This window comes from Cervus canadensis, chromosome 3 (genome assembly GCF_019320065.1).
Source record: "Cervus canadensis isolate Bull #8, Minnesota chromosome 3, ASM1932006v1, whole genome shotgun sequence".
In the NCBI taxonomy this organism is placed as follows: Eukaryota; Metazoa; Chordata; class Mammalia; order Artiodactyla; family Cervidae; genus Cervus; species Cervus canadensis.
In genome coordinates, this window is record NC_057388.1 from 63900954 (window position 1) to 63928193 (window position 27240).

The 27240-nt window shown below is 41.2% G+C and overlaps 1 protein-coding gene across 3 annotated transcripts in view; it reads right to left on the reverse strand.

Annotated features, from left to right (window-relative positions):
- The window catches only part of CREB5 (cAMP responsive element binding protein 5), a 431120-nt gene that overhangs the window by 319175 nt on the left and 84705 nt on the right, over window positions 1–27240 (reverse strand). For all 3 annotated transcript variants that reach the window (XM_043463321.1, XM_043463320.1, XM_043463319.1), the window contains exon 4: window positions 16761–16882. In XM_043463321.1, coding sequence (XP_043319256.1) covers window positions 16761–16882 — 122 coding nt within the window. The remainder of the gene's footprint in view (window positions 1–16760; window positions 16883–27240) is intronic.

Here is a 27240-nt window from a genome sequence, read left to right on the forward strand (position 1 = left end):
GTGAAAATAACTGTGTACATAAGCACAATGAGGTGGGGAAGCCACGGATAGATTTAGGGAGTAAGTGACAGTTGCTCAGTTGTGTCCAACTCCTTGCGACCCTGTGGACTGTAGCCTGCCAGGCTTCTCTCTCCATGGAATTCTCTAAGCAAGAATACTGGAGTGGGTTGCCATTCCCTCCTCCGGGGGATCTTCCTGACCCAGGGATCGAGTCTGGGTCTCCTGCATTGCAGGCAGATTGTTTACTGTCTGAGCTACTAGGAATTTAGGGAAGGGAGGTCTTATTCCACTTTTCTGGAGCATAAAACACATAAGAGAGAAAATAACACAAAAAAGAAAACTGGTAAATTAAGTCAGGGTCAGGTCATGAAGAGTCTGCAGCTAAACTGAGCTGCCACAGTCACTGTTATTTCCATTGTACTCCTGACTCCACAGGAACTTAGGACCCATCAAGAAAGCCAAACCCACCCCCCAGACCCTTAGACTAGCAGCTCCCCTACTAGAACATAGCCTTGGCACCTGGCCCACCTAGTACAACACCTGGGACATATTAAGCCTTCAATAAAAGTTTGTTGGATTGAATCGGGAGGACAGAATAGAAATATTTCCAGTGGAGGAAGTTGAAGTTGGAGGGAGGTTCGTGGCAAAGCTTTCCTTTAAAATCCAACGGTTAAATATAAATATAACACTGACCACAGCTTATGTATCAGAAATTACTCTATCCTGCTGTCCCAATTCCTATCACACCCAGAAATAATGGTGTAGCAACCCCCATTGCCCAATTCAAAGCAATGTCCTAAGAGAACACAGCAACATTCTCTTTAGTGTGCTCTCCCCTCGGGGGCAGTCATTCCCCCAAGTATAACTCTATTAGAATCTAATGTAAACTCCAAATACAGCCCCACTCAGCAAATGTTCATTTTATTCCAGGAAAACAGAGGTCATCGGGACCAGGCGTGGAAGGAAATATCCCACAGCAGGAGCATGTTACAAAACACTAAAGATGAGAAGATTGTCCCAGGTCTGGTTTAGACGGGGAATTATGTATTTTGGTGAGCAGGGCAGTGGTGCCGGACTGTGTGACCTCAGTGACATTGATAAATGTATTATAGAGCGAAGCAGCCTTTTTTTCCCCTGAGGTTTCAGTGTCAACTGTGCTGCTGCAGCCACTGCTACAGAACATGGAAGAATTTGGGGCCGAGATTGGAGGCCTATAGGGGAATTTTTAAAGACCAGGATAGAGTGGGTGGGTGCACTCAAGATTTTTTCATGTATTTGTGCAGATCAAGCAGAGTGTGATGCTTTGCAAAGCTTCTACAGAGCATTTTTTAAAGTAAATTAGCATGTATGTTAAAACACACATGTACCATAAGGGAATGAAGATGAGGCAATAGAGGCGATCTGAAGTAATGGGAAACACAGGAATTTTCCAGCTGACTGTGTGTGTGTGTGTGTGTGTGTTAGTCATGTCCAAATCTCTGCAACCCTGTGGACTGTAGCCCACTAGGTTCCTCTGTCCATGGGATTCTCTAGACAAGAATCCTGGAGTGGGTTACCACTTCCTTCTCCATCCAGCAGACAGACCTATGTACAAATACTGGATCTGCAACTTTGAGCTTGGTCACTTTCAGTAAGTTAAACTCTTAAGCTTTAGCTTCTTATTATGTTAAATGAAGGTAAAAACACTCATAGTATTGTTGTAATGATCAGGGAATAATGCAAACAAAACTTCTATCATTATGCTTGACAAATAATAGGGACTCATAAATAAATGGTAGTGGATTTTATGATTACTAGTTCATAATCTCAATTCCTGTTCATTTGGTGTCAGGTTTCCCCACTATGTCTAAATTTGTATAAAATGGGCTTTTCATGTATCTTTATCTCTAAACTCAGTTTTCAGAGAAATAATGAAAACTGAGTTGCAAAGAAACTCAGGAGTCATAGAACCCAACGTAGATGTACTCCTAAAGGATAAATTAATATCCTTTCCTAAAACATCTTCCTGGCATGCAAGCTCTCTCTGTGCACCCAAAATCAGCCCTAATTCATATGATCAAAAACACAAGATTCTGGGGAGGGAGGGTCATGGAGACACTCTGAAGAATGCCAAGTTAGATTCACCAATACATGGCTTCTCTGTGGAAGGTAAAAGACATCCATTAATTTGGTAAAGGCTATCAGTGTTTTAAAAATCTATTAAGTAGATTGGCACAGTAGAAGGGGTTATAAATAAACAAATCATGCAATTATTACTGTTTGAATTTTGGCAAGATAATAAAAAGAGCAGGGGTATAATCAGGAAATAATAGAAAAGATCTGCAAGGCACCCCTGCAATTAGTGATAAACAGAACTTGGCTCCAAGTTGGAGCCCCAATATGTCTCTCATTAAAGAGCCCTGGGACCTGTTCCTGGGGCAGACCTCTGCTAGCTTGGGGAAAAGTGAGGTAACCAAAATGTCAGTGCACACTCCCCTGTATTCAGATAATCTTTTACTACAGTATTATAACCACCTGGACTGAAATGACTACCTTATGCTGAGTGAAGACCAATCCACGGTCTTCCGAAACTCTAATTGAGATGTTTCCTGTTCTCAGCTTTTTGACTCTTTCCTTTGTAATACCATAAACATACATACACACACACACACACACACACACACGCACACACACACAGAGGCATTGTGCAATGGGCCCCTTCACTCATGTTTCCCTTCCCCCTTTCACCTTCTTTTATTAATGGTACCTCTTAAAGAGATAAATGCTCCCACACAAGTGATACCACTTAAACAGATAAATAGTCCACACTGGAGAGACACAGAGAGCATGAGAGAAAATCCTGTCTCATTAGACTAGAAACAGACACACTATATTAATGCAAAAAAATCAGCATATGGTTCTAATAGGCTTTCTTAAAATGATTTATCAGCTGTGATTAAGCCCTCAACCAGCATGTCTATCTTCATAAATAAAGCAGAAGTGTACCTTGCTCTCAAATGTATCTGCAGTATCTTATTACCTAGCCCTGCACAGTGCACTCCACTTACAACACGGCTCTGGGGAGCCAAGAATTTGTGTGCAATCACAAAGTGTGTGCTCTAAAGAGACTGCCAAGATTTAGGACTCTTATCTCTGAGATAGTCTTACTAAAAATCCATTACAATGAAGGTTTATCCCCTCTCTCAGTGCCATGGAGCTCGGCATGGCTGAAATATGAACAGGTAATTAGAAGGATATGCCTGATTTTACAGTGAGCCCAGCGACACAGAATCACCAAACAGCTGTTGGGAAAGGCATTTGGCACAGGGAGCAGGTTACCTCTGTCGGAGGGTTGGGGGGAATACGGAAAATGCAGACCACTTGAAGAATCAGAATTGGTCTCTTAAGTCTTTTCTATGGAATGGAAAGACAAATGCAAATATTAGCTATCTTGGTCTAGACCTCATTCTCCGGCTGGCTAAAATGTCAGATGGTCTCAGGGTCACCCATGAAAAGGCCTTCACAAACATCCCCCACCCCTGGCAGGGGATGAGGAAGTAAGGGCTAGGACTTCCAAACGAAGGAGCAGGAACTGGCTGAAAGACTTGTGAGCAGAGTAAGCCATCAACGAATGCTTGAGAACTATAGAGAATCAACCATTCCATATGCACAGGGCATGGTTCTATTGGAGTGGAATTTACTCTTTAATTAAAAGCCAGTAAGTCCGGAGGATGAATAAATCCCACAAAGAGTCCAAGTAAAGTATTTGACTGGCAAACGTCCTTTCAAGCCATTCCTAACATATTCACAAAGCCCCTGTCAAATTCTCTCCCTTCTAACACCCACCTGTAGGCTCAGATCAGAGACATACCAGATGTCCCCTGTTCTGTAAGTGTTTCTCGGGCTTTTCTTTACACTTTCAGTTTGACTGAGATAGAAATGTGTGATTTCCGTGTTCTCTGACAGCCACAAACCACTGTTGATTCAGGCATGTTTGTTGTAACATCATCAGATTCTGCCGAAAGGCAGTAGACATTAGGAGGTGCAATGCCTAAAATCTCACAAGAGAAAATAGCGCTTGGACTCTTCAATCAATGTTATTAACAGATTTTTCTCTGTAAAATGCACCTGGGTAGCTGTAGTCTGTGAATGTTAGACTCAATTAGGAGAACGGCACTAATGAGGTCAAAGCAGCTCCTCTCTCCTGCGATCGCAGACTGCACCCCTGGCCCTGGCCAGCTGTCTGGCAATATGTGCTTCTGGTCACAAGGGGGTCCATGGGAGGGAGTGTGTGTGTGTGTGTGTGTGTGTGTGTGTGCACACGTGTGTGTTTGTATCTGTGCACATCCATCACCATTAATGGGAAATCACTCCTAAGTTCACACCCAGTTAAGGGACAGATCAGGCATGCTGCCTTCAAAACCAGAGGGCAGCAGGCAGCTGTACTTGGGACATCAAAAGTCTCTTTTATCTGGTGTTGAACTGGACACACGGAGCAATCCAAGGTAGTAGTCAGAAAAGCAAGGACTTATTCACAAAGCCTGATGGCCCACTTTGCCTAACACATGTACTCGTGAATGTATGCCTTACTACAATACAAATAAAAACGTCTAGCAGAAATCTGGAACAAGGAGCTGTCCCCCTCCTCCCACTGCAGGGGAGAGACTCTCTTTGAGGCTCTGATATCACTACTGCTGAACTGACTCCAAGAAAGCACACTTGGATTTCTGGCCCAGAACCCCTTTCAGGACACTTCTTTCAGGCAACAGCAGAAAAAAAGTACAAGGTGAGACGCTATCATAGTATGTGAATCTAACACCATCTACTTAAGAATTAGCTTTATTTTCTATGCTCCAAATCTCAATATATTTGAACTACGTATGTTTATAACTCCAAGGTAGCGAAGAAGTCCAGTTTACTGGTGAGAAAATAAAGTCACAAATGACTTTTAGAGAGTAATGGGATGGAGTCTGGATTTCTTGCTCTCATCCTAAATTTGGACAACACTCCACCTTACTTCTCCACAATCCACAACGGGGCTGTTGCCGTGAGCACAGGAGGAGCCGGGAAGCTGTTTTCAGGGGGAGCAACCGCACAGAGATAGCACGGTGCAAGTCACATTTTGGCACAGCACACCAAAAGAGAGCCTGCCAGGATTTTGGACTGTCTTGTTCCCTTTCTGTCACTTGGGGACCAATCACACGGGGCTGGAAGAGTGGGGTTCATAGGCACTCTGCATTGGAGAGCACTGCAGATCCCAGGCTTGCCCTGGAAACTACAGGAATGCCTGAACCAACTGTGCCAGTGAATCCAGCAATTGCTCACGTTCATAAATCCTCTGGGAAAGTTTCTAAGCTCTGTGTATAACAAGAAATTCCAAGAGAAGTCAGGAAGGGGATGACTTCTTTGAGAGCAGCTGTGATTCAAAATGCCGGGCACTGCATCATCTGTAGTCAATCACCTGGACAGGCGCACAAAAAACATGACTGCTTTTCTTCTTTGGGGACTGGACTGTCTGTAGAGCCCAAATAAGTCCCCACCCAAACATAAAGCCACAGGGAACAGAGGCACCTGGCACCAGCTCTGGCAGGAGCAGTCAGCACTGTAATCAGCTTTCAAAGTTTTCATGTAACAGATGGTGTGCTCTGCCCGTGACTCAGATCCCAGGGATGCTTGGGCTGAAGCCACATGGAACCCAAATGCAGGGTTCACCCCAATGCGCGAAGAAGACTGGGGAAGCACCCACCAAACCAGACGAAGAAGGGAAAGCTTGCAGGTGGGAAGATCCATCCTTCTAGCACCAAAGCTGTCCAATAAAACAACTCACATTCACCTTCAGGTCAAAAGGCAGAACTATGTACACAAGAGTCTGATTCTGCCAATGCTAGTGAGTTTTATTAGAAAATGTGTCCTTAGAAGAGACACTGAATGTAAAGACCTTTCAGCACTTCATTTCACTCTAGAGAATGAGAAACTGGCCCCATCAGATAGAAGAGCCCCAAGTTCACCTGGGCTAAAAATAGACTTTCATCTCCCAGAAAGCAGAGAACAAAGGGAAGCCCAGCAGTGTTCTGGGGAAGACTGAAGTCGATATCCCTGGGATGCGAGGATCATCCTAGTCCTAGAGCGAAGCACCAGCAGGTGACACTGTGCCTGACTACCCAGGGAATGTCCTGACCCAGTTCCAATCCAAATAGCTTATGAGCCCCTCTGGGTCAGCAGGACAGCCAGTTCCTCAAAGTGTAGGAAGGTGTTTCCAGGGGAGAAAATCCACCATTTCATAAACTCCTCTAGGCTTTCGGGTTTCGGTGGTAGTTGGTTTAAACAAGGAAAATGTCCCTCCAGGGTTCTGGTGCTAAAATCAGTCAATACCCCAGGTCTGAGTTGACAGTCAATGTGCTGGGAATATGGACAGGAAGAATGTATGGAATCTCAGTTCCTGGCCTCAGCCTTATCAATATGGAAATAACTTAACAGCACACAAATGCTAAACAGGATTCCCAGAGTAAATCACTCCCATACCTGCTCCTAACCACACTTAATGTTCACCTGGATTTATGAGATGATGGAAGCAGAGACTCTCACAACTACTACATTCTTTTCCTTTTCTCTTTCACAGGGTCAATTTTTTTCTCATGTCTCTGTGAGGGGCCCAGGTAAGTGATTCTTAGCTGCAGACACTCAGCACCAACTAACATGTGGCCCAATTTTCTAAATGTGAGTGTTTTTTTTTGCCTAGAACGGAAGCTTCATCTTTTAGTCATTTTGTTTTAATCCAGCCCAGAAAACAGGTCTGTTTCCCTGCTTGCTTTCAGAAGCATGAATGCAGGGCCTCGTGGAGGACAAGACTCACTCCCTCAGTAAATGCAAAGCCTCCTGCCCCAGGTACACACCCGCCAACCCGTCTGGTGGGTTTCAAGTTTGGAATTACTCAGCTACAAATAGATTCCTTCAGAGGAGAGTGTCCATTCGCCATTGTGATTCCATTTGGGTTAGTACTTTGAAATCCCAGTCTGGCTTTACTACCTTCTAGACAGGTAAGTAGTGACTATAACCAGCTGAGATCCCAACCAAACCTCGATGGGAAAACTACCCCATGAGAAAGTCTCCAGCTGGGAAAAGCTGTCCTTTTCTCGACTCTTAAAGCTGAGATTTATAATTATTTTAGTGAGTAGCCTCCCAGACAAATAATTCAATCGGGCTAATTTTCAGCTGCAGTCAGGCATCCTGATGGGAAGGCAGACCAAACAAGCCATCTGCACAGCCCGAGTCTGGGTTGCCTGGGGAGCTTCAGGGCTCCATTGTGTTTGGGGCCATTTTCAGCTTCTTTTCTTAGTCATTTTTTAAGTGCCTCTTCCTATCCCACCCCATCGCTGCTTGTGTGTGTGTGTGTGTGCGCGCGCGCGTGCGTTTGATCGCTCAGTTATGTCCAACTCTTTGAGGACCCATGGACTGTAGCCCACCAGTCTCCTCAGCCCATGGGATTCTCCAAGCAAGAATACTGGAGCAGGTTGCCATTTCTTACTCAAGGGGATCTTCCCGACCCAGTGACCAAACGCACGTCCCTTGCTTCTCCTGCACTGGCAGGGAGATTCTTTGCCACTACTGCCACCTGGGAAGCCCATCTCTGCTTAGGAACTTTTAGATGCATTCCATGCATAGAGTCTTGTAGAATCAAAACAGTGTTTAACAGGTCCCAGTGCACTCCCTTTTATACTGATGACATCCTACACCAACCCCTCTACCTGTTAACAAAGACAATACCTGGAGGAACTTTCAACTTAACCACAAGTAAGAGGCAAGCACTTTCAACAGCAATTTTTTTTAACAGATAAAGATTTCAGTTTGTTTTCACTTGTTAAAAAATACATCTAATTTTGTGAGAATACTTAAATCTAGGTATCTCTTTAAAGTTGGGTTAAGAGTTAAAACATCTTAGAATGCTCAGGGATAACTCAGTAGGAAGTGATGATGGGCTAGACTTGAGGTGATAGAAATGGAAAATAAAGAGAAGACATGAGGACTCTGGCCTAAGGAAGTTGAAGGGACCCAGTGAGGGGGGCAAAGGACAGAGGGGAGATAAAGCTGTCCCCTAAGGTGGATGAGGGCTTCCCAGGTGGTGCTAGTGGTAAAGAATCCGCCTGCCAATGCAGGGGTCCTAAGAGACACAGGTTTGATCCCTGGGTCAGAAAGATTCCCTGGAGGAGGGCATGGGAACCTGCTCCAGTAGTCTTGCCTGGAGAATCCCTTGGACAGAGGAGCCTGGCAGCCTGTAGTCCATAGGGTTGCAGAGTCAGACACGACTGAAGTGACTTAGCATGCACACACAAGGTGGATGAACTGTGCCCCTGACAGACCCAGGCAGAGGGTGGGGCTTACTGTGGCAGTGAGTTTGTACAGGAAGGCTTTGAGCACAGTTCTGGGCATGATGAGTTATAAACACCAGGGGCATATTCAAATGAAAATGCTAGTAACAGCTGGAGAGTAGAGATGGTGAGGACTAGATGCACAGATAAAGGAACTGTTGGGTAGAGTTGATGGTTGGGTTATAAGACCGCATGAGTTTTCTGAAGAGAAGATGTAAACAAAAACCACCTGGAAGTGGATACAGCAAAATTCAAAGAAGCAGAGAGAGGACAGAGAAGGTAGGAGAAAAGCCAGAATACATCATCCCTACCGCTGCCCCCCCTTAATGAGCACCTATCAACTCTTCTCTCTAAGTAGTTTATTCTTCTGTATTTAACATGGGGAACATAACACTGCCATAACCACCTATAATTATTCCCTGTTAACAAAAGGGACCAAAATCAAACTTATCATTAACAACATGTTCAAAATGTCAGATGTGTCAGATATGCTTCAAAGATATAGAAATACTTTGATTATTACCATACCTAGTCACAACTGAACAGGAAATCCTGGTGTGAGAAAATACTGCTGTATTCCTCAACATTTCCAACACAAATAGAGGTTCCCAAAATCAATGCCAAGTTTCCACTAGCAATCTTCATGCCGTATCTTATAATTCAAACTTCCAAATCTCTTCTACTCCTCACCTTCAAATGACAACATCAGCACCTCTTAGGAGAATACCCATTTCTGCATAGAATGAATACAAACCTTTCCAATCAAACTTAAGCCTCTGAAAACCTCATTGGTTCTCAGAAAGACTCAGGCAGATACCTCAATCTTGCCAGAACAAATGTCATGTGATAGCAAATATAAATAAGACCCATGACAAAAAAGAAAATGAACTCAAGGACAATAAAACCTGCCATTCACAGGCTAAGAGACATTTATTTGCCATTATAACTACCATCATTCCCTAATAATTTGGCTCCAACACTGGCTAAAGGTGGGACCATGAATGGCCAGATGATTTTGCATTAGAAAGTAAACCCTCAGCCTCAAGAGATGTTTCGTCTATAATGTGAAGGTTATGTTGTGAAGACTCATCCATTAAGGTCCAAGTTAGACAAATACACAAACTATCTAATGGAGGAGACGAGCAAACCCCCAGTACTCGTCTGGGTCAGTTCTCCTCCAAGCCATGGGCCTTCCTCATCATTCATGTAAAAGGGACTTGATTTTATGTGCTCACTCTTTGTAAGGCAAAGACGACGGATTTTGCAACTCTGAGGATACCATGACTTTCCACCAAAAACAAAAAAAAAAAAAAACTCACAAAAACAACTCTATGAGTTATTTTTCATTTCCACTCCATTTTAAATTGAGGCTGAGCCTGAGATCACCTCATGATTCATTGACATATGTGGAAGTGGACACCAACTCCTAATAATCTCTGTTGAGATCGTGCTCATTAATCCTAAATCCCAGGGAACCAAAACTCATGAAATAGCTTCCAGTTCATCCACTGGTTTAGTCATTCCCCTGAGTGGGATGCAAAGACCAAGCCAACTTCTCTTCCAGCATCAAATTCCATCTAAGCTGAGGGCAAAATTTAAATCTATAAGGAGAAAGTGTAAAGTGCTTACATGACCAGTGTGCTGAAATGGAGGGGGAGGACAAGAGAATCCTTAAGATATAAGGGTTAGATTTTCTAGTTATTGGGGTGGGGGGGAAGAAATAGGCCATCATCTCTCATAATGTTCCCAATGGGTGTTTCCTTTCAGTTATGCTGATTTTTTTTTTTAAGGCACAAAGAGATGCCTTAAAAATAATCTCATCTACTAGAATTTAGAGAACGTGGTGGCATTTTCAAAACTAGGATAAAACCAAGTTTAGGTTTCAGAATTTTCTTTTTCTCCAGACTATAAGGAAGGGGCTGGGGAGAAAAGGCGGGGAGGGGGCTGTATTGCACAAATATAGAAGCAACATGTTAACAAAACTGGAAATATACAGCTGTTGCAAGTTTGCTCAATTTGCTATCTTTTGTTTTTCACCTAGTGCCACCCACACGTTGCCACTCACACCTTCCCCAGAGAGCAAGGTTGCCCACTAGCAGCTGATACAGCAAGACTGTTAAGAAGGCGAAGCACCTCCCTCTCTGCGCCCTCTCTCCCCAAGTAACTGGTGGTGTCGGGTAACATGATTTCCAGGTACAGAATTTAATCAGATTGATCAGCTGACTTTTCTGAGCTGAGGCTGACCTGGCCATGCCCTGTTTCATGACTCCTGTGGAGCTGGGATCCAAGATCTTAAGACTGTAGCTTGTCCCCTGTTCCCATGTGTTAAACAGTCAACACCCTCTGGGAATAGACTGCACTTTTCATCATTTGGGTAGGAATTTTAGAGCATGGAAATGTCCCAATTTGCTATTGCTGCATCAGCATAATGAGTCAGATTTAGGTCCTAGGGGAGAATAACAACACTTAGCACTTATATACCGTGCTTTTCATCTTCAGGGTCCTTCACTATGTTAGGCTGTAATGTTATATTTCTCTCAGCAAGATAAAGGAGCTCATTTCTAGTACTTTCAACTCTTCTTCCTTTCTTACACACACACACACACACACACACACACACTCACACACAACTGTTATCACATGATGAAGCTATCTCTCTCCTCCTAGATAGGCACTGTTGGATCTCTTTTGTAAAAAAGAAATCAAATGTGAAAGGTCAATTCATCCTTTTAAAAAATCTTTTGTTTTGTTTTTTCCACTAATGTGGAACATGAGATCAGCATGCAGATTGTCAGTTACTGGTGTCTATTCAGTATTACTTCCTGGGTTCCCATACTTGACTCTTCGTGTCTCGTACTTCTGTGTCATCTCTGACCACTGAGGAGAGTTGAAGACTCTGTCTTGGAGGATTCTGGAAGACTTTGTCAAGTTCCATACTCAGACCTCTTCTCTACCTCATCCCCATTCACTCCTAGCCTAGGTCATTCCACTGAGTCTCATGCATTTAAACACCACCTCCCAGGTGGCTCAGTGGTAAAGAATCTGCCTGCCAGTGCAGGAGACATGGGTTTGATCCCTGAGTCGGGAAGATTCCCTGAGTCAGGAAGATCCATTGGAGAAGGAAAAGGCAACCCACTCCAGGATTCTTCTGGGAAATCCCATGGATAGAGGAGCCTGGCAAGCTACAGTCCATGGGGTTGCAAAGTAGCTAGACACGAATTAGCGACTAAACAATAACAACATGCCAATGAACCAACAATGTACATCTTTAGACAGGTCCTGTATTCCATATCTATATATTCATCTGCCAGGTAGATATTTCCACTTACCAAGTCTGCAAACAATCTCCTCAATTTGCCCTTCAAACTTGTTTCTCCCACAGGCAACTCCATCCTTTCAGTTGCTGAGGTCAAAAACCTGGTTTTATCCTGAATTCCATCTGTTACTTCCCAGACCTAATCCATCACCAGTTCCTATTGGCTCTATCTTCAAATTAATACAGAATCTAACCACCCCTTCCATCTGCACCTTGGACCAATCTGCCACCATCTTTAACCTAGATTCTTTGAATACCCTCCTAACTGGTCTCACTTTGCTATTTCCTTCCAACAGTTTACTTTCAACTTGGCAGCCAAGTAAACTTTCTTACACAGTAAGTCCCCTATATACAAACCTTCAGGTTGTGAAATTTCAAAGATTCGAACATGTATTCACATGTCCAATCATGTAGGTTAGTTCACATGTCTGGGGTAATACTGTCATGCATGTGCATCTTCTCTAGGTGTAGAGCAGAGTACTATATAGACTGCAGAGTACTATATAGACTTCAGTACTGCAGTATCTTTATTTCAAGCCCAGGATGTCCACAAACATGTATAAAAGCAGTGGTGATATAGCTGGCACTGCTAAGAAGTACCAGCTGTTGTACTCTACTAATGAACTTCTCAAGGTACTGTACTAGAAGATTTAAAATATTTTCTTTATTTGGGGGGTTTGTTTTTTATGTATTATTGTGTGAAACCTATTATAGTACAGTACTATATAAGTGATTGTGTTAGTTGGGTATCTAGGCTAACTTTATTGGACTTAGAAACAAATGGGACTTATGCTCTCTGGGAATGGAACTCGTTCGTATATAGGAGATCTGCTGTTTGTTAGTCAGATGCTATGATACCTCTCCTTACAGTTGTCCCATGGTTCTCCATCTCACTCAGCCTGAATCCTACTCAGCCTTCTAGGATATGACCCTGCATGACCACTCTGCCCATCACTGCACACCCTGCTCTTTGCTGTCCCTCCAGCAAAGAGCACCCTCCAGCCTCAGGGCATTGCACTTACTGCTCTCTCTACTCTCCTCCCCACTATACACCTGCTTCAGACTTCTTCCTCCTTCAGGTCACAGCTGCATGTCCGCTCACCAGTGATGCCCCCTAGATCACCCCAGCACTCCCCGTGGCCCTTCCCTGCAATATTTTTCTCTACAGCACTTATCACCTTCGGACATGTTATATATTCTATTGTTTTTACTTGTTTACTGTTTGTCTTGCCCATGAGAAGTAAGCAACCTGAAGTCAGGGATTTTTGTTTTCTGTTTTAAAATCAGCTTTAGTTCATAGTATATTCACCAGTGCCTTGGACAGTGGCTGGCACGTGATGGGCTCTCAAAAATATTTATTGCATGAATAAATGATGAACAAAAGTTTCTCATCTGTTTCACGACATGCACTAGCCTGACTAGGCAAGTTGAGATCCTGATACTGCTAGTGAGGAATGCTTTTTCAAGAGAAAAAAATATATCTCTAATTAAAGAGTTTTGAAGCTATGGGTTTATGCTAAGGTGGAAGGTTGAGGCAATTATGGAATGCGTCATCTGCTATATAATACATGCTGTGGATACACACTGGGGCTTTTTCCATTGGTCATTACCTGTTCATTACCAGGCCTCTAGCCTGTCCTCACTCTGTACACATATTGGGATGCTTTTGGAAATGGTATCAGGATTAAAGATAGTCTGTTGAACAGAATTTTCCCCAACAGACAGCCACACAGGCTAAACAATGATCAACTCACTATTTGCTCTTTGATAGAATTTTCTAGACCAAACTTCAGCTAGAATTTTAAAGGCGGAGGAAAGGACCAGCTCAGTCTTTCTAACATTTCTGTATAAAGTATTTAGCAAGTTCAAGCAAAAATCTTTTTAAACTAAATTTTTCATATAAATAAATCCATCTCCCACTTTACAAAATAAAACTTGCTGAGGGAACTAATCGGCTTCCCAAGTGGCGCTAGTGGTAAAGAACCCACCTGCCAATGCAGAAGACATAAGAGACATGGGTTTGATCCCTGGGTTGGGAGGATCCCCTGGAAGAGGGCATGGCAACCCACTCCATTCTTGCCTGGGAAATCCATGGACAGAGGAGCCTGGCAGCCTATGGTCCATAGGATTACAAAGACTCAGACATGACTGAAGTGATTTAGCATGAGGGAACTAATGCAAATTTTCTATTAACAGTCTCAGAGGAAAATAAATTAGAAGAGAGTTGGAGTATAGAATTAAAAAGGAATTGTTATCTGAATGTGCAGCAAAAGGGATGAAGGAGGAGACAGAACTTAATGATGACAAGGTGTGCCCTGAATAAAGAACTTGTATTCCAGGACTTCCCTGGGGGTTCAGTGTTTAAGACTCCATGCTTCCAATACTGGGAGCACAGGTTCACCCCCTGGTCAGGGGACTAAGATCCCACATGCCTCCCAACCGAAAGATTTTTTTAAAAAAAAGAACTTGTATTCCTACTATTCAAGCAGGGAACAAATAAATGAAGTAGGAGCTGGTGGTGACAGTGTTCCAAGGATGTTGGGAGCTGGAGAAATGTGGTTGAAGGGATGAGTAGAAATATGTTGGCAGATGAGAGAGCATCTCCTACTCCTCATTTCCCCATCATGTGGCTTCCAAGGAAATCACCAACACACCAGCATACACAAGAAGTCACAACACAGCTCATTTGGCCGTTGGATGAGTCACCCTGTCTTAAGCCTCAACAAAGTGCCTACTTGTGTAGTCATGGCCACTGAGGCTGGATTTGGCCCACTGGTTTGAACAAGGCAGTGGAAGAGGAAACTTCAACAGTGGGAATGCTGTCCAACTTCCAGTGCGTGCAAGTGAAGTTGGGGTGTGAGACACTGGTCTCCTGAGGGGCCCACCCCAAAACCATGGGGGAAGCTGGCTGCAGGATCCCCCACCCACATACCCTTCTCAAAGTCATCACATGACTAATGTTGCTAAGAGCAACATTTGAAAGAGAAGAAAAACATATTTCTTCAATGGCAATAGTCCTCCTCAACTTTGCTTGCCTGAATATTTTAACACTTTTTTTGTACTCAACCCACAGAGAATCAAAAGCAACTCACACACACAAAGAAAATGTAGATCACGAAAATGTCATTCTACATTAAAAATTGGGACCAGAGGAAATATAAACTGGAACTGAAAGTCTAGTCTGTGGGGAAGTAAAATGCTCATTACCGTGTTCTAAAAAGTTCTCAAAGTTAAATAGTCAGTTTGGCTTCGTGTTAATCAAGCAGTCAAAGCAAAAAGAGAAACAGAACTGGTTACAGAATTCTCATGTCCACAAGGAGAAAATATTTCAGTTCCTCAGGGGAAGCAGACCATTTCCTGGAATTCAGATCTGTAAGAATTTCCTCTCCTGGGGCTTCATATAGGAGATGGTGAGTACTATGCAAAGAAGATCTAAAACCACAACCCAATCATGGGCTTCTAAAACTGCTGTTCTTGGTAAATATCTTCAGGAAAATCAAGGGCATACGCCTTGACTAAAACCCTCCTGCCAGAAATGAAGACAATGTGGACCAAGTATACACCTTACTTATAGTTTGGAAGAAGCCAATCTTATCTCAAGGAATGAATGAACTTAATCTCCCAGTTGTCTACATATGTCATGTCCATCAGGAGAGCTAAATTTATTACTCAACCAGAGTAAATTTACTAGACTTTTTGGTTCCTCTTTTCCTTGCTATTTTTATGGTTTTTAAAAATCTATTTCTATTGCAATGAAATATAGAATGCATGCCTTCTATTTTTATTTTAAAAATTTTAAGTACTCAGAACAGCATCTGGCAAATAAGTGCTAAATAAGTGTTTGTTTTAAAAAAAGAAAAAAAAAAAAAGGCCTTTCATTGGGTTGGGGCTGGGGAGGTAGGAGATGGTCAAGTATGAATAACTAATCATAAATAAAATGAGTTGCTTGAGATTTTATATCCCTCTTATAACCTATTTTCAGGACTTTTCCTAAAGCAGTACAGACTGAATATAGACCCTCGGCTATTGTGATGAGAGAAAGTGACATGAAAAATCTGGTGGAGAGGGATTATTATAATTTCACATAGGGGGAGATTCAAAGGTTTTAAAACACTTAGAGAAATATCAGAGCCTTTTAAAATTTCTTCTCCGGATGGAACAGCTGGAAATTCAGAATCTATTACAGTGTAGCTGGTACCTCCTTTCAACCAGCTTTCACAGTTTAAGTCTCTGGTCATGGGATATGTCTAATTTGTTGTTTAGTACATTGTGGGCATTCAATAATGGTCTATAAAAACAAACTAAAAAATACTAAAAAGCCTCATTATCTTATTTACTTGTGCCTCCATTTCTTTTCCTTAATCTGATACAGTGATTTTTAAATGCAGGCACAACATTACAATAAAAAAAACAGTATATTCTGGAGGGATTCATAAAGTAGATTTTCTACATTTGTAAGAACAAATAATGCACACTTACAGTGAACCTATTTCACTTATTGTTGTTATTTCAACAACAACAAATACACGATAATATGACCAAGAAGGAACCGTGAAATGTGGTAGACAGACACCAGGAAGATGACAGAAATCAGACAGTTATAGCCTGGGTCAAGATCAGATGAAATCCTCTCTCCTACTGCTATGATCCTTCACTTGTCATCTTACCCTCTGGTCCTTGTCTTCTGCACTTACCACCCATGGAAATCTTGCTATTATTCAGCAAAGTAAAACAACTAGTTTTGAATGGAAAATTCCATGAGTTTATCTGACTCAAGTCAAGAATAATCACGATCCGTGCTGATGTATGCCAGAGACCACCAAAACACTGTAAAGCAATTATCCTCCAATTAAAAAAAAAATCAGGATAATTTTTTGGCTTGAATTCCATATTTCATATAATCTACTTTTCCCATGATTTTTCTACCACAACCAGAGATTCATCCATTAAAAAAAAAACACGTAAAGCACTTGCAAATGGATAAAATGCTGTTTTAGAGCCACATCACCCAACACGCAATGCCACCTAGTTTCAACACAGACGTGTCTAGCAGGTGCTAGAGGAGACACTTGTCCAGGCATCTATCCAGGTGAACCTACCCGCTTGCTGCTCTCTTCCTCCTGAGCCTTCCTGAACTCATGCTCCAGGGAGCAGTCCAACTCATTGAAGAGCCCCACCTCCTCGCAGTTCTTCAGGAATCTCGTTGGGGTTGGAGTTTGATCTGAAAACAAAGACCAAGTGATTAGACAGGGGATCTTTTCCTCAAAAGCCAATGGCAAGCACGACCTAAATTCACTAATCCCCTCCACTAGCCTTAATGATGATGCCGAGTGGCCATCCGTAACTTTCCAGCCCTTTACATAAAATTAGAATATGGAATAAAATAAAACCATAAAGCCCAGAGAAAGAAAATGATGTGTAGAAGAAGCCTGCAGCACATGAGGGATTCCCTCTGGAAAACTTCAGGTGAGGAGATGCCACTGTTGACTTTCTGGGGTTCATATCATTTGAATACATGCTGCAATGTGTACAATTTTTTAATTGGAAAAAACAATTTTGCTAAAATAAGGCAAAAAAAAAAATCTAGAGTCAAGGTTAAGCCTGACTTTAGAAAGCTGGGAGGATAAAATATTTAATAAATGTTTATATTAAATGAAAGGAGGGAAGTACGCATTTGATTCCTTTTTCTTAATGGAGAATAAAGATTTAGCAATTCTCTCTCTCATTTTGAGAGTCACAGAAGGATGATGAATGGTTCCAAGACAAACACATTCAGCTTCCATCCCTCAAAAATATAATTATTAATTTTATTTTCCTCTGCTATAGCCAAAAGAATGTTCAGAGAAGACATTTTAAAAGGAATAAAATTTCTTTCATATTCTTGATGGTCTGGAGAGTTTACTACTTCAAAAACTGGAGGATCTGAAGCCACTATTTGTGTCTTAATATTATGTACACATTCTCTAGACTCTAGGTCTCATAAGATCCTACAGGTAAGCAGGGTAGAATCACACTTTTGTAATTGTTAAAGATAGTTATATTCCTAGTAAAAGTATACTTGCATGAACAAGAATAAAATTGTGTTAACTGCACTTCTCTCAGTAACAGAAGATTAAAAAAACCAGAGAGGACCACTTCCCAGTGGGAAGTCTGGCCATGTCGATTGTTTGGCAAGTGAAGAAAACTGAAGTTCTGAGTGATTAAGGGTCTTATTCAAGATCTTCTGGGTAGATGCAGCAACCCTGGCATTATAACCAAGGGCTTGGTGCTATTTCCATTATGTACATGCATTATTCCCATCTGAATCTATGGCAGACACTGCTAGATGGATTACAACACTTGTCCGACGATCTACGTTCAGCCTCAAATCTCTTTCTGGACAGTCCTCTAAGTCATCAACACCAGTCAACTGCAGAAGGTCCCCAAGTTGCAATGAAATTGCAGTTTCAGCATTCTCTTTATATATTCCTATATGACCAGAAACTAGAATCTATTTCATTTTCTAAATCATAAAGAGAGTAGTTAATTTTAGTAAATTATCCACTGAAAGTCAAAGAATAATCTTACTATCTATGAAGCTGAAAAAGACTTGATATTTCCATTTAATGAGCCTTTCCAAGTCAATGTCTCCTGATACACTATGGGCATGGGGCTTTCCTACCTGTTAGGGACCCAAATGGTTGACTTGGATTCAAATGCAACAAAATATCTATCTGCATTTTTCCCCATTCTTAATCTAACCTCCAAGATATTGAGCTCCCTTTGCAGTACATGGAGAGCCTACCACAGATGATTATAAATTGGACAGCACAGATAAAAGATATGCAAAGGATTGGGTTTTGCTAAAAATGGTTTTTATTAAAAGTACATTCATTTATTAAGCTATACATATATTCCTACATGGGCTTCCCTAGTGGCGCTAGCATCAAAGAATCTTCCTGCCAATGCAGAAGACGTAAGAGATGTGGGTTTGATCCCTGGGTTGGGAAGATCCCCTGGAGGAGGGCATGGCAATCCACTCCAATATTGTTGTCTGGAGAATCCCAGGGACAGAGGAGCCTGGCAGGCTACAGTCCATAGGGTCACAAAGAGCAACTTAGCAACAACTGAAGCAACTTAGCACGCATGCACACATATACCTACATATTCATACGTATCTATAACAGTTATATATACCACACAGTGTTATGTGTTTATAATAAAATTGGTATTTATGCAGCTTTTTGCAGTTTACAAACATTTTCACCCACATTGTCTAGAAACCAGATCTCACAAGATCCTATGAGGTAAGCAGGGTACATATTATTTTAAAACAGGAGAAATAAGTACTTTGCACAAGGTCACATGATTTATAACCATCTTATCACTATTAAGTCCTCTCTTACCTATGACCATAATCCTTTCTCAATCTAAATCCCATGCTTTGTCCAGACTCTCCTCATAGGTCCAAAGGTCTTGGGGACACGAGTAAAAGACAACATTGACAACTCAGAAATCTAGATTTGATACTCGTGTGATTTAGGGAAAATTACCTACATTCTCTGGACATGTTCATCATCTTTCAAACAAGGTTTGAATCATAAAATCACCACCATAACTGGGTTCCCTTCGAAAGTCAGTGTAGTAGGTCAAAGATACATATGACCATGTAAAGAAGAGTAGGACAGGAACATCAGTAACAACTGGTTAAATACTAGAAATTGGGCCAGAGTAAGGGCTAGACAGAGTTTTATAAACAGAGGGTGTAAGTGGACAAGAACTGAGAGCGGAAATAAAAGTGTGTGTGTGTGTGTGTTCGTGTGTATGGCTATACCTTTATCAGGTGCTTATTCCATTCCAAACTGTAAATAATCTGCCTACCATGCAGGAGACCCAGTTTCGATCCCTGGGTCAGGAAGATCCCATGGAGAAGGGAATTGCAATACACTCCAGTATTCTTGCTTAGAGAATTCCATGGATAGAGGAGCCTGGTAGGTTATAGTCCATGGGGTCGCAAAGAGTCGGAAAAGACTGAGTAACTAATCCTTTCACACTGTTCCATGCCAAACATACTGCTAAGTATTTTGTTGCATCATCTCATTAATTTTCACACCAACCACATTAGGTAAAAATTACTTCCTCCATTTTACTTACAAGGAAACTGAAACTCACCTTGGACCCCATTTAGAAATGGAGTCATATAATTGTATTGGTAATGAACAATGCTAACAATCCTTGGTTCTTCTGAAATATCTTGGAATCGTTTATATCCTTCACGCAATAGAACTACACTACCACACTAAAAGCCTACAGACTTTTCACTATCCAGCAAAAACATTTTTGTGACTAAAAAAACCTGAGAAAGTATCACAGAACTGAAATATTAGACCACTTGTCATCAATAGGAATTTAGTTTGCCAGGTTTTATTTTTCCTTTTATTTCTCTAAGCTCCTATGTTGGAGATTTACAAGTTGAGGGCCATGATTCTAGGTAGAGAGAATAGTAATCCTAGAAGCGCTATAAGACTCCTGAACTCTGAGATAAGTTCATGAGATGGTCCATAAAATTGAATTCAGGTTGGCATTTGGGGACCCAAGCCCCAAGCAAAGTTGAGGGATGTTTTCTATCTTCGCTAAAGCAAAATTATTCCCAGATACCCACATTCACCCACATACATCAACAAAGGAGACTGAAGGAGCATGGCACGGGTAGCAACAGCACATCCATCATGATGAACATCTCTGCAGCAATAGGGAGACAAAGCTGTGGAACAAGAGGGGTCATGGGCAGTAAAAGACAGCTGGCCCCCTCCTCCCCGGAACCAAAGGCCCAGAGGAGGGCCCCAGAGTTGTTACCAAATGTGACTTTCTTTGCTGTGTGATAAGAGTGACGGGAAGGCAAAACGTTTATCTATATCCACATTTGGAATAGATAAGGCACACTGTTCTGAATATTTAATTCATTCTCTTCTTGTGAATGAGCTATTCTTTCCAGTTACAACAGGAACCAGAAAATGGAGCTTAACTTTTGTTTTAACATTTATTAGAATTAATACAGGGTCTCAAGTCATCTTTGATCCCACATGGTACCAGTTCCAAGTAAGCCAGGAAATGTGCAAATCTTCAAAAGAGGGAACAGCTAAATCTATCAGCAGCTTAAATAAAAGAGGCAGAGTTTCTCGGCCACATGAATGCCTTGTCAAGTAACTATTCCAGCTGAGATCAGACCAGAAATAAGTGAGTAATATCCATGGCCAAAGTTAAAATTCCTGTAATCTATGCCTTATTTAGAACCAAGAGCATGCACCAGTTATCTATAGCAGCAGCAGTTTCTACGTCCTGAATAACCGGGACTGATGCTCTATCTGTGGATAATATCGAAGGTGTGTTCAGTAGTGATGAGTTACACTCCAAGGACCTCCAGGAACTGGTTCCACTCGGAACTCAGAGTTGACATGATCTTTTAAGGACTTCTGCTCTCCTTTCTCTTAGTGCTTTCACTCCAGTGGGGACCATCTGAATGAAAGATGGAGACTCTCAATCCCAAATCTCAAACTAAAAGTTCATAGTTTTTGAGTCTGAGTGCTCCTGAGTTGTAGCTATAACCTTTGTAAATCCGCGTTGGAGCTGAAGCTTGTGTGCCACCTTCTCAGTCTACAAAGAGCACATCAAGCCAAGGTCTCAGGAGACCTAGACACCCAGGGCCAGTGCAAGCAAGAAATCTTAGCCTCTTCCACTCCTCTCAAGCATACTTGGGGATATATTTACCAACCAGACAAGAAAGATTTGCACCAAAAGGGATAAAATATCTTTTGCAAAGTTTGTCATATTTCAGTATCTAGTTCCCTTCCTGCAATGATGAGTCTATTTCTTGAAAATGGAGCATCTTCTCATAAAATCACTGCCTCTGTAAATAGCTCGGTAAAGGACATTTGCCAATAGAGCAGAGGCTCTATTTGCCTATCTGCCAGGAAAAGGACCACAAATGTGGCATTATGAGTTAGGAATTTACCCATCATTTCTATGATAAAAAATCCCGCATCACATTACATCTCATCTGGGAAGGACCACAAGGGTATGGCTAGAACTATTAGGGAAAAAAGCAACTCACTAAGTTTTCAATCAATCCATAGCCTGCCTACCATCAGGTGCTTCAGTCCCAGCAAGTATGATTATTCCAAAGCCTAAATGACAAGCACAAAGCTAAAGCATGAAACCCAATTCTTCTTTTAAAAAAGTGTTTAGTTTGCTTTACATTTAATAATAGGTTGCTACATTATTCAGTTTCAGAGCTATGTTTGAGTTATATGTCTGTCTATGCTTCATTTTTTTAATGATAAAAAAGGCAAGGTGACAAGTCATCAATTTAAGAAGAAAGGAAAAGCAGGTTTCCCATCATATACCAGAAGAGAAAAAATGTGAGTCACCTAAGCAAAATTTTTTTCCTATTGGTCTGATAGTCTCAGTGACTGTATTACTAAAGGACTCTATAAAGTAATTTTATATCATTCTGTATTAAATTGATACTATAAAAGCCTCACTTATTCAGACCAGTTATAAGAAAGATCAGTTTGAATTAGTGACCATTCTAACTGTAGGGTATTTTTTTAAAGCCAATGCATTTTTATAATTTACGTGACTCAATTTCAGCCAACAAAATGTGGCTTAATGGAATTCCTTAAGAATGCTGCTCAAATCAATAGAAAAAAATATTAGAAGTAGCCTATCTATTTTGGTAAGAGGGTTCTCAAAAAAGGCATCTCTCTTAGAGATTTTTAATATTCTTTTTATAATCAGATTTATCCCTCTAATTTTTCAACCAATGCTTTCTTTGAAATATTCTTATCCCTTACCTGCATTTTAATAGAGTTCTAGTTAAGAAAGTTTACATTAAATGAATCTTAAAATACATAATCCTTCATAAGAGCAATAATCAGTAACAACTGACAGAATCCCACAGAATTCTAGACAGGCTTCTTTGCAATAAATGTGCCTTTTATTGAGTGTGAATATACAATAGGAGCAATAGGGTCCTCTTGGTGACACTGACATCTGTCCCAAGAGGCAGTGCTCCCATAGGACAAACCAAAGCAACTCTGGCTTTTAACAATAGCTGTGGGATACTTAAAAACTGACCTGGACTGGGGTGATCCAGATCAGTAAGAGGTAAGACACACTCTGACACTCTTGGCTCATATGCTGCAATCCATTTACTGTCAAGGTAGAGAGCTGGTGGACTAGACACCCTTAGAGAGGGTATGAGTCAACCAGAGCACGCTCTGATAAAGGCATCTCTTACAACACATGATTCCAGAAGACAGCAGTATGGATTCAAAAATACAAGTATATTTTCCACAACTGCATACTATCAGCCATGGCCTAACCCTAAGTGTTCCAACAGCCATTAAGTCACAATTTTAATTCCATTTAGAGAAGCTAAGCCACTAAAAAGTGTTACTAACACTGTGAAACCACGTCTTTGCTGGCCACGTAAATGAAGGGGTCAAAAGCTGCCCTGCATAGTGGAATCCAAAGCTTAATGCTTGCACTTAGTCACTAATTGCCCGAGTTCTCCTACACTGTTTGTCAAAAGGGGTTGGGTTCCAGATTAAATAGACTAGAAGTCAATTTTTCATATATAGAAGGAGACTTTCAATCAGGCCTCTGACATATTCAGGTGAATTTTTAAAATTCTACTTTGCTCGACCAATTAAAAACATGAATAACAAGCTGACATGGCCTAGATGCCAGTAGCAACTTATCACAGTGGATGAGAAAATCTGATTCAAAAACACAACTCTTCACTCCTCTAAATGCTAATGCATTGTTATAATTTCCTTCTAAAAATGTTTGACTCTTCTTTCCATTTGATGACTACTGAAGAGATAAATCAATAATAAAAAGCAGTTCATAGACTTATATCCAAACATAAATCTCAGGCTGAAATATGCTAAAAATAATATGTATATCTCACCAAATCTAGATATATAGTAAGAAAAATATAGATAGGGACTTTGGACAAATTGCTCATCCTCTTGATGTTTTTCACTCATATGGGGAAAAAAAAAAGAGTGGCCAGGATTAAATGACAGTGTATATAAAGCAGGGGCAGGCCACAATTACTGGCATAAAATACGGCAATAAATGGTAGCTATTGCTATTATCATGCTGCCCTCTGGTGCAAGCCATCTCCACCACCCTCTGTTCCATGAAGATCTGATTGATTTCCATAGTGAATTACCACTGATGGAAAAGAAAGAAGGGAAGTATGGGCCATGTGTGTGTGCATGTGTGTGTGTTTGCATGTGTGTGATTTATTTACTTTTTATATCCCAGTTCATTCCAAAAAGAATTTGCAGTGATATGTCACCTTTCCTCTGACTTCTCTATTAGAATGTTCTTGGATTATTAAATAGGGTTTACAGCAAAGAGCCATGGGCAGTAGATTCGGATTCTGAGACTGTCTGGTTGATTACAGCCTCTTGGAAACAACAGTTCTACTTCATTGAAAACATTTTGCTTTCTCCACAGTAAGAATTAGGTTCTGAGTCTGGAACTAGGCTGTACTTCTAGACCTAATCCAGATCTCAGCTGGGTCCTGAAGGGTTATAGTGTCCTTTTTACAAGGAAGATGAGATGAAGAAGCCAGTCTCTCTCACCTCTCCTCTGTGCATCAGGGCAAGACAGTCAGCTGCATCGCCTCTGGTGTTGGGGTTTTACCACTCCCAGCCCCACCACACTCAGAGGTCAGGGAGAAAGAATCCCTGAGCCTGGAGTACTGAACACCAGGTCTTGGCTGAAATGCCATACCCATCCAGAAAAGGCATTTCCTGACCTCCCTTCAGATAGCCTGCCTGCTGGCCACTGTCACACCATCATGTTTTCATCTTCATCAGAGTACTTGTCCCTAACGGATATTTTCGTATTTATTTATCTGGGGGCAGGGGGTTTTTTGTCTTGTTTGTCTATTCTCTCTCTTCCTCCCCACTCTCAATAGCGTAAAGTCAGCTTTAGGGAAGAGCAACTTCATCTCTCTGGTTCAATGCCACATTCCCAGCACCCAACACAATAGGATCCTTGCAGGCACTCATCACATGTTTGTTAAATAAATGAATGGTGGTGAAGGGGCAGCTTCAGATCCTCTTTCTACACCTCAGCGGGTGCCTGTCCTAACTTCTCTGCAAGCACAGCCCCTTTGCCTGCAGCATTAATCGGATTAAGATGTCTAGTGGGGGAACTGACTGGACATTTAAAGGCAGTCTCTGTGTCTCTTTCTCAGGTTTCCCACCTGAGTGTTGATAGGGCTTTACCTTTTGGGAAAGGTCTGTGATACTCTTGAACTTCACCTTCCCTTTAATGAAACAAAACCAATCATCTTCTAGGTCAATATTTCTACCCTATTTCCACAACACACAACACATACACACAGAGTTCTCATCTAGAGTATTATCTGCTTATTATTTGATCAGCTACAAAGTTGCACTTTGATTCCTATTCTGTTTTTCCCCTGTGCAGAACCTGGGAACCCTGTAAAAAACGAAGGTGGGGATGTTTGATAGGGCAAGATGGGGGAAAGCCATAAAACCATTAACGTAGACCCAAACACATATTTCTAATGCTTCAGTATCTTTAATACCGAAATTTGATCATCATTTGCAAACCAGATAGATCTGATGTGATGTGGTAGTTGGTAGTTTTGCAACCTGTGTGTGGAAGTGTACTGTCCTCAGTAGATTCCCATCTCAAACTTGGCACCTAAAAACCATCAATATCACTACTTCCCTCATGAAGAAATTATCACCTATCAGATTAAGAACAGCTAAAGGGAATGATTCATGCCCCTGATCACATCAGGAACTCTGAACATGTATCATATGGCCCAAATAAGGGTGGAAGGACCAAGGTGGGAGGGGATGGAAGTCTTTGCCCTCAGAATCCAACATCACCACCCCTATTCCTGTCCTTACTAGTACTGTCCCCTTAGAAAGAAAGGCTTTATGTTTACTCTCCATCCATAAGAGCAGACTCATCTTAACAAAACACCAGGACTGCCACTGCTATTATCCTGACTTGTGGTGTGTCAAAGATTGTTTACAGTCATTTTGAGTAGTAAATTCTACCTGCCCTAAATAAAATGGCTCTATGGCAAAGCTATGAAATTATTTCAAATCTTACAATTCTTTGGGTATTTATCCATGAAGAATATATCTGTGGTATCTTAATAACTTCCTTAACTGCAATATTTGCAATTAATGAAGGATGAAGTGATTTTACAAAAATTTAGGTTAGCCAGATATCCTGAAATCAGTGATAAACATACCTACCACACATTATCTCCTTAATATATGTCAAACTCCAATTCATTCATTTGAAATAAAATTTTGTATAATTGAATATTGCTTGAAAAAAAATAACCCAGGAGGAACTTAAATATTTTTGCCCTGATGATGCTCACTGACATAAGATTTGATTTATACTATTTTTATTTTTACTATATTTCAAGCTATACAAAATTATTAATCTTTATGAGAGGCCACAAAATAGGCTTAAGGGACATTAAGAAATAAAATCTTAATGAACATATTTTAATAAAAATATATTCTGAAACTTTTGATAAATTCAAATCCAAGTAATCAAGATATACACAAGTAAAATTTCAATCATTTTTACAATCATAATCTAGTATGCTAAAACTGTGTTTGAGATAAATATGTATAAAGACTTTCTTGAGAAAAAATAGCAAGGCAAAAATACCCAGTAAATAGCCTATTACAATTCACTGTGGACAAATTGACATATGATGTGTAGTTGACCTCAACCCCTGGAGTTGCACTGGATAGCTTTGCATTCTGTTCCAGCAAGAAAATTCTGCACGATTACAAACATGCAGCGTGGGGAGCACGTTTTAAAATTTAGCACTCAATTTCATTGGGAGTATGAAGTGGCCTCCTACCAGCTTCAACATAAAACCTGAGAGAGCAAAAGATGGTAAAGAATCTGCCTGCAATGTGGCAGACCTGCGTTCGATCCCTGGGTTGGGAAGATTCCCTGGAGGAGGGCATGGCAACCCACTCCAGTATTCTTGCCTGGAGAATCCCAAGGACAAAGGAGCCTGGCGGGCTACAGTCCATAGGGTTGCAAAGAGTCGGACATGACTGAGAGACTAAGCACAGCACCCTCACACTCACCTACCACTCCCTACCCCAAGGCAGCCTATTTTAAGGATCCTGTTTGGGTTAAAATAAAGGGTGAACTTATTATTTTAAAATACTGGGGATTCCAAAGTCTAATGCCTTGTTATTTGCATATATATGTTCATTGTCGAACTGTAAGGTAACACCACATGTGACTCTACAGAACTTAACAAATGATCAAAACAAAAGAACAGACCACCCTTCCTAATCCTTCTAAGCTTTCATAATTCTTAGAAATTTGAGTTTCTGCATCTCTGTTTCTAGACTTAAGGAAAGACAAAGCTGTTTCTGAAGAGCCAGCTAGTTCAATGAAAACAAACAGACTGAGAGAGGTATTGGGAAGGGTGTGGGGGGATGGTTGAGGGAAAAGGTTGCCTTTGAACTCAAGAGTCTTCCAAACTGCAGT